The sequence below is a fragment of the Bidens hawaiensis genome, unplaced genomic scaffold (genome assembly GCF_021521415.1).
Source record: "Bidens hawaiensis isolate Kalapana, Puna unplaced genomic scaffold, B.hawaiensis_p1.1 tig00043490_1, whole genome shotgun sequence".
In the NCBI taxonomy this organism is placed as follows: domain Eukaryota; kingdom Viridiplantae; phylum Streptophyta; class Magnoliopsida; order Asterales; family Asteraceae; genus Bidens; species Bidens hawaiensis.
Genome location: NW_027505835.1, coordinates 7,293 through 16,370, shown reverse-complemented (window position 1 = coordinate 16,370; position 9,078 = coordinate 7,293). Strand labels below are relative to the sequence as shown.

The window sequence follows — 9,078 nt, the reverse complement described above, 5'->3', positions numbered from 1 at the left end:
GGGGCTACAACACTATTACACCCCGAAAACAAAAACTTACCATTTGCTGTGACTGGGCGCCACATGACGCAAAACGCACAATTTTATAGTCATTCCACTACACATAGCCTTATAAAAAGGTTTAGCAATAGGGTTATTGTAAAAAAATAAGAATAATGAATGGAATCAAGTTAGGGTTCAGATCTTATATTTGATTTTTGTAATCATAAATGATTAATTGATTAGCCAATCAAATTGAGAAAAATCATGATGAATGCCAGTAATTGAGATTTAAATCCACCTACATTGACTAGCACGTGCGTCTGTAACAAAGAAATATCCGATGAGAACGAGGGATTAGATTCTTGAACGTTGTTCATAGCATTTAAAAGTCGAATCAAGGGGAGGCGATGGGGGTTCAAGTAGAAGCGAGGGAGGCGCTAGCGGTTGAAGGATGTTTTGTTAGGGTTTGCATGATGAAAGCAATGGAATCGTGGAAGAACTAAGTATTAGTGTAAATGGGGAATCGGGTTATATATGAGATCCACAAGATCTTGTTTAAAAATTGGAGTTTAATTTATTTACTCCACATGTAGAAATTTTTATTTGTGAAACTTAAGTTTTACATTGAATCTTGTTAAATGAAACTACTAAGTTTTTTAATTGAAGTATATATTATTAAACAAGAACAATAACATGTTTTCTTAGCGTTATGATCTGTTAACAAAAGACTTGAAAACATGTTGTCTTAGGAGGTAAGCACGCGTGCGTTGATTTGACAAGTGTGTCCCCCCTCGTTGGGCTATGGGACCACGGGTTTGTGGTGGATCATGCGATAAACACGGCAGAGGCGGGTAAAGTAGCTAAGCACGAAAGCTTGCCTTGAGAATCAGCACGTGTTCGTACCGTTTGCTTTTGACACCTTTGGCGCTCTCGGGCCTGACGCGGTTCAGTTCCTTAAGCGGGTTCAGCAGGTGGTCAGCAGTAACTCCGCTCATGCTAAGGGGAACGTTGTGTTTAGTAGGGTAGGGTTTGCTATTCAGAAGGGGGTAGCGGCGCAACTTGTTGCCCGTCTATCTGCCGTTAGTCTGTAATTGTCTATGCTATTTATAATTTAAAACTGATTAGAAACTTGAAAACATATTTTTCTTAATTGGATTTAACAAAAAATAATATACATGTTAATTAAAATGTTAAAAATATATAAATGTTCTTATAATTACTTTATACTAACTACAGTAATGAAATATAAATTTATTATTATTATATGTTTAATACAGTATAAGATTATTTAAAGAAATGTTTTGAAATTTTATTTTAATTTCATATTCGTTATATGTATTTATTATTTATTAGCTGATATGCGCCAATGTTCAGGGATTAGAAAGCCTTAGGTAGTCTCCTATAGGATGAAGAGCATGTAGGAAAGGTCATGCGGCATTAGGGGTTTTCTTTTATTATGCATAAAAGATTTTGCAACAAACAAGACTACTTATGCAACAAACAAGTAATTAAGGCAAGCAGACAGCTTCATCTAAACTAACCATTCCATATATACAAAATCACCAACATCCAAATGATCCTTAGTTCAAATCTACCAAAAAAACATAAAAGACGCTAACCCCAAGTTAAATACACATCAGTCCACCGAGTGAACCGGGCAGCAGTAAAAAGTCTATACAAAAAGGTTCCCAACGAACTAAAAGAGCATTTTTAGACGGTTATTAACAGTTTAACCTCCAAAACGAAAATAAACATTTCTTTCGGTATTACCATAAACTTATAAGAGACATAAAGCACCCTATGCTGTTGATTTGCAAATCGGGCAGTTGTTCTTCACATTTATCCACTTTTTGATGCACTCTACATGGTACTCATGGCAACAATTTAGCACCCTGATTTTCTCTTGATCCTCAAAATCCATCTGTAAAACACAAATCAACATCACATAATTATATTGCGATAAAATACCAAACATGACAGATGGAAAAGTTGAATATTTTTAATATATATGAACTGTATCATGAATCCAAACACCTGTACAAGATTACGACACATTCCAAAGTTTGGTGTTCAAAAAGATGTTAAATAACCAAACTAATAATAATATACAGGTGACCAGACATATGTAAGAAATTAATAGTTTAATACCTGACAAATTACACAGATATTAGGTTCTTCATCAGCAAGTGAAGATTTGGATGAAGCAAAGATTCTTGTTTTCACATGATTAGAAACCAAATCGTCAGACAAAACTGGATCTTTGTTGCTGAACTGTCCACTTTGCTCCTGTATAATAGAATGAGTGTATTAATTATGTGAAGATAGGAAAACAATATATTAAATATAATAATTGACCTTCAAAGGCATATAGAAACATTTGGAAAGATACTCGACTCGGTTAGGCAAAATCTATAAAGACTGAAACTTCTATAAAAGAAAACTGAGTTCCCAAAATCAATATCAAATAACTTTCTCAAATAAGATCTCGAGGTTAAAACATTGTTTAGTTTAGGGTCTGAATTTTATCTCACATGACAGCTTCTTTTCCATATCCTCGATTTGACTATTTTTGTTAATTTGAATGATATTTGTACGGATATGACGTAATTGACATGATTATTAATAAACCTAGATAGGTGACTGATAGATTTTTTTTTGTTGATGTATGCAAGTAAAGAAACCATGAAATTCAAGTGAGCCCTTGAATAACATTCAAACATACTTCTTGAGTTCGGGCCAGATTCAAGTAACAAATCGACTCAAAGAACTAAACTCGACTACAATTTAAAGCCTAAATTCAAGTAAGATTTTTGTAATGATTAATAAGGTGCCCTACTCTATGGTAGCTGGAAATATAAAAGATTGTCAAACATGTGAGTTGGTGAAAGTATGATATTTGATAAATCAACCAGGCAATTACAATAACAAGTCATTGAGTTCTTAGATCATCATATTTGACTTTTGTTGCAAAAATGCCAATAATAAATAAAGGATTGGAAGAATATGTGATGCACATTAATAGGGGTGTAAACGAGCCGAGCTGCTCGTGAGCTAATCAATATCGGCCCGTTAAAAAGCTCGATCGAGCCGAGCTTAATCGAGCCCGAGCTCGAGCCTAAAACTAAACTCGTTTAATAAATGAGCCCGAGCTTCACTTATCGAGCTCGAGCTGGCTCGCGAGCCTAAACAAGCCTGTCATTTATATAATTTTTAAAAAAATATATTTAATAACTATTAATTAATATATATATATATATATATATATATATATAATGTTATGAAAAGATAAATAAAAATAATTAAATAGTATATATTATTTTATACATAAAATTATAATGAAAAAAATATATAAAAATGATTATAATTATATAAAAAAATAATTAATAAATAGTAAATAAGCCGAGCTCAAGCTTGAAAATCTAATCACGAACCGACCTCGAGCTTTGAAAATAGAACTCGAAAAGAGCCGAGCTCGAGCTCTGTGTAAGGTAAACGTCGAGCCGAGCTTGAACCTGGTCGAGCTCGGCTCGTTTGCACCCCTTGACATTAACAAAAAGTTCTTGTGTTTCTCACTTTTTCCTTAGAATCCGTCATTTTTGCAAAATCTAGTGTTTTTTTCTAAAATTTACCGAAGGTGGCAAGATGGGGAGGTAAAAACAGGTTCAATTTCAGAAGGGTCAAAACACTTTTTTTTTCTTTTCATTATTACATAAATGACTAATAGAATCACTATGATTACAAGAACATTAAGATTACAATTATAGTATTATATCTTTGGATGAAACAATTTGAGAGTTAGAACGCATTGAAAACTTGGTCAAGCTCATTTGACCCATTCGACTTGTTTCCCTTTCAACTAAATTCTTTAATTCGGGCCGTTTGAAAAAAAAACACACACACACAAATTGACACATTAATTAGCAGACAAATCAAAATTGCAGCCTCAAAATATTTTCAAAACAATGAATAAACAACTAAACAAGTATCGATTGTTTCCCAACCACTCTATTAAGAAATAACAGTTGGGAAACTATGAATTTCCATAAAACATATGAACACACGCACACACACACACACACACACACACATATATATATAGAGAGAGAGAGAGAGAAATACATCTGCGGGAAGAATTCTGAGCTGGGGAAAGCTATAATGCCTTGCAATTGAGTCAATCATCAACGGCTGCCGACGAGCCTCATACACCATTACGCCATGTGGCACTGCCGGACCCATATACCTAGGCCCAGGATCCGCTTCATTCTGAAAAGGATATGAGTTTGCGCTTGTAGAATGCCTATGCGAAGTTGATGGTAGTTGCAAATGGATATCCATGTTTTGCATTTGTAGTGGCGGAGGCGGATGATAAACATTGTGGGGCCCGTGACGAGGCCTCATAGGCGAAACATGCATAAAACCTGGTGAGTTTCTACTCACAGCTGCAACTTTATAAATATTAATAATCAATTTAAGAAAATCTAACCCAAAGAAAATAGAATACACGAATACCTTGCAGATGGGGCCCACCGTGAGCAACCCAAGGAGCAGCTACTGCATGAACCAAACGCGGGTCAAAGTCAAACCCCATAAAACCCAATCTTTTAAACACACGGTAAGACCCATCAATAAACAAACTTCTAGTCCGTTCAAACTGATTACTGTTTAAAAAATGCAAATGATCATGATTCACTGGAACCGGAAATACACCACCATTGTATTGGGTGATCATGTAGGGAAGCTGCCCGTGATTTTCGGGCAGGTAACGCGGGTCAAAAGTAGTTCTGTTCCCAGGCGGTGGTAAGATTGCGTGACTATTATAAGGCTGCGGATAACACGTGACCCCACCATAAGATAACATACACGGTTCGGGATGACGTGGCTCTATACCGAGCATTGGACCGGCGTACAATATATTCTGTTGCCCCATTATGTTTAACACTCCTGATCACGCGGAAAAGGAAAAATATATTACACATACAATATCATTATGATCATCATAAAAACTTCAAAACCAACTTCATGATATGTAAACTCAAATATAGTAACATAAAAACACGCACATCAAATAAATCAAGTAAGATTCTTGACAGTCATGCATTATACACCGCACACCAAATTATCACCTAAAAACGAATGAACAGATATTATACACTTTAAAAATTCACTAGAGCTAACACCATGTTACTAAAATTGATATGAGGATCAAGCATTGCCCCAATTTTCACACATATCAAATACCATAAATAATAATCAAAACATACCTAAATTATTATATTATGCAATTAGCACTTATATAAGGTACATTTTACAGATTTAGCTTCATCATTTTATTTTCAGATTTCTTTTAATTTCTTACCTTGATTAACAAACATCCAAATTTAAAACTTTCAATTAAAATCAACCTAAACTACTAATCACCAAATAGTTAACAACAAACAAACATCAAGTTCCCAACATATAAACTTCAGAAGCTAAAATTTAACATTAAAAAAAAAGACAATTATACCCTTTTATCATCAACAAGGTTCAGAGCTAAATCAAGCTACAAATTCCAAAACCTTCAACCGCAAAAGCCCTAAAATTGAAATCAAAAGGCGTTAGCAAACAGTAATCGGATGAAAACCCACATCAATGACGATGAACCCATGTGGAATTGGCATGAAATTAAGGTTCTTTTTGGGAATTAAAGCATTAACGAATGAAATTGAACGTAAAATGGATGGTAATTGGGAAGAAATGCGTACCCTAGAGGGTTGATCAGGGTTTGAAGAAAACATATTCGATGGAATAATAATAATAATCTGAATTTATGTTTTGATAAGAAATTGAGAAAGAATGAAGATGAACTTTTTATTATAATTTGCGTTCCTCGATCTCCTTCACCATCACCGTCAAATGCTATTCTTTTGCAACTCATTATTACATGAGGATGCCATTGTGTAAATATATATGGTCTTGTAATAAATGTTGTTTATGGGTGTTTGGTAATAGTTATGATAAAGTAATTAAATGAATCTTGTTATAATTAAAGTTCAATCCTTATCTTAAGACTTACACCTACAAAGGGGTGAGGCTTTATCAAAATTTTCCTAATATGTTTATATGACTTTGAGTTTATCGCTTTTCTTTTAAGGATTTTTACTGATGTAACCGGTGTTGTCATCTGTTTCAACCCGTCTTAATCTTTTCTCTCCTGTAGTCAGAGTTATAGGGTTTTAAACAACTGAGAATAAATATCTCAAAACTTATTATAATAATATAGATAAATAAACAACTGAGAATAAATATCTCAAAACTTATTATAATAATATAGATAAATAATATGATATGTTAAGGATAAATAAATATCTCAATGGCTGTGAAAAATGTTCATCATTGGTAGAGGTGTGTATGATTTGGTTTTAGTTTCAAGAAACTGGTCATTTGGTAATTCAGTGGTAATGGGGCTACTAATTAGTGGTAATTTAGTGAAAACCCGAATTTTTGGTTTTTAGTTTCAAGAAACTGATAATTTGGTTTTAGATTTTTCATATAGGTTTGGTTTGGGTTGGGTTGGTTATTGTTAAATGTTGGTTTTATAATTGGGCTTGAAAGATTCGGGCCTAAAATGTTAGCTCCAAGATTATGAATTTAAGTCTATAACTTTTGGCTTAAGCTTTCTTGTTAACCGGCTTTTAATAATTTGTGCATGAAAAAAATTGCTTAAAATAATGAATTTGAGCCGTAAATTTAATGATAGACGTTCAAAGCAGTTCAATATGTTCCAATCTGGTTTTACCATTCACTTCATTCAGTTAAGCGCAGTTTGGTTTTGGACTGTCACACAACCGAAACTGAAATGTAATTTTCGGTTTTCAACAAAGAAAGTCGAAACACTGGTTATTAGCAAGGAATGATTATTCCCATTTTGTCTGTTAATTAGTTTTTTGATCACCCTAGTTAATGTTAACTAATCATTAGTGGGAACTAGTGCCACTAACGATAAATGTGAGTGAGCATTAGTGGTAGCTTGGCGTAAACAGAAATTGGATCATGAGCAGAAACAAAGTTACTACTAACGGAATTTTGTGCTGAGTTTTGCCACTGATAGAACAGATGTTATAACCGCCAATTATCAAATGCGCAACTGAAACATTGCGTTGCATTGAGTCACCCTTTGTAAAGAAGGTTTTTGGACTAAATTTGGGCACTATGTTTTCATAACATATATTATGCATATTCATTCGTGTTTTCTATATGAGAATTCTTTAAACTTTCGATAAGTACCATCCAGATGTTACAATATGAAATTGATCTTTACATGATTTATAAGAGATATTCAGCCCCTACGAAATTCAAAACCCAAGCTGGAGTAATAATTGGTGGTTGTTAAGCTCTATGTGACATGCCTTGATTTGGTGTATAGTTTCATGTACAAGATGTTTGGTTAAGAAACCATATCAAATATTTAGTTAATTTGTTAGATAGAAGAAAGTGAAATTAATGATCACTTATATTCATTCATATTATGTGGACATCTTTTTTTTTTACCTATTTAGGTTGATGATACATATGGGAATATTCTTCGATTTGACGATGCATTATTTAGTAGAAACAATTATGGAAGGGAGCATCCGAGGTAGCTAGGGGTTGTGCCTTACAACATGGTGTACTTTCTAGTGTTGGTTTCACAACTAAAAAATCATTTATTCAACAATACTTGTGATTTTTTATTGAGAAAATTCTTAAAATTATCCAAATGAGGAGAGAGAAAAAAAAGATTCAAAAAGTTTCAACTTTCCTAATATGACCCAAATAATTTGTACTGGGGCGACGCATTGGAAATATAACCGACGATATTCAATAACCATTTAAAAACTGACATGTGGCAACATTCTAACAAATCCGACCATATTTTTGAAAATCTTAGGGGTTTCGTCCAAATCTGTTTTTTAAATTTTTTTGTAAAAGTAGTCTCTCTAGACGGTTTTTAATGTTTCTTGTCTGTTCCGTTCAAATTATTATTATCCCTAACTTATTCCACATCTTCATCATCTCATTTCGGCCGTCTAGTATCCATATTATGAACAAACATTATCAATAATGTATATATCATCACAAATTGTAGCTATGAAAAGGGAAATAAAAAAGCAATCTGAAGTACCAGTGGAATTTCTGATATAAACATGCTTAGGTTTCTTAATCTCTACCACTACAGAATCGGACATCAAGAATGTTTTTGCTACTGCTGAAGCATGCTCATAACCACATGTTACCACCTGTACTTTCATCCTAAATATGACTTAGAAAGGAGTGATGGCCTTACACATACTCAGCTACTCACCATATTTTAGATCTCTCATTGTTTTCTAATCCCAAGCGGTTCTTAAACTCTCTCCAGCCTCAGAAGAAGATTAAGATGAAGATGTAGATGTAGATGAAAAAGTTGAAGATGAATATGAAGAAGATGAAGTTAGGAATAATAATAATAATTTGAACGGACAAGACAAGTGTCAAGTTATGATTGGTTGAAAAATCTTGTCGGTTATAATACCAAAGCGTCGGCTCAGTACAAATTTCATAGATTATTTTGGAAATCTGATTTCTTTTATGATCTTTTTTTTTCTCTCTCCTCCTTTGGGTCATTTTGGGAATTTTCACTTTTTTTATTTCTCTTATCGATAAATTTGTTAATACACATAATATAATGATTCTGTTGTGCCGTGTTTGTTTGCGATTATGCTCATGTTTAATCAAGTAATGACGGTAAGTAAATATTATGATTGTAAGGAAAAATTGTTATTACTTTGTTTTTTCTATAGAAAAAAAAACATAACATTCATGAAAATATCAAGTACAATAAATAATTCAAATCAATTTTACTAAGAAAGTTAAATTTCTTCACTTGATGATGAATTGAGGGATCACTCTTCTGTTCCTTACCAAACCCCACATAAAATGGATATTAAGCTACATTTTATTTTATTTTGTCGACCATAAAACTATGATTCCAACATAGAGAAAATTCCAATTTGCCTCCTTGTGATATATCGGCAGGAGATGGATGGACCACTGAAAACAAATTTGCGAAGGTTGCACCACTGTGATATTTTAACG

At 33.3% G+C, this 9,078-nt stretch overlaps 1 protein-coding gene across 1 annotated transcript; it reads right to left on the bottom strand.

The window, feature by feature from the left end:
• Positions 1 to 1,490: 1,490 nt before the first annotated feature.
• On the bottom strand, positions 1,491 to 5,892 carry LOC143615531 (uncharacterized). The gene is made up of 6 exons (XM_077088634.1): positions 5,727 to 5,892; positions 5,489 to 5,557; positions 4,492 to 4,923; positions 4,102 to 4,421; positions 2,131 to 2,268; positions 1,491 to 1,903 (listed from the first exon to the last, which is right to left on the bottom strand). Exons 3-6 carry the CDS (start codon positions 4,907 to 4,909, stop codon positions 1,781 to 1,783), a joined length of 999 nt encoding a protein of 332 aa, XP_076944749.1. The 5' UTR covers positions 4,910 to 4,923; positions 5,489 to 5,557; positions 5,727 to 5,892; the 3' UTR covers positions 1,491 to 1,780.
• Between the last annotated feature and the right edge of the window lie 3,186 nt (positions 5,893 to 9,078).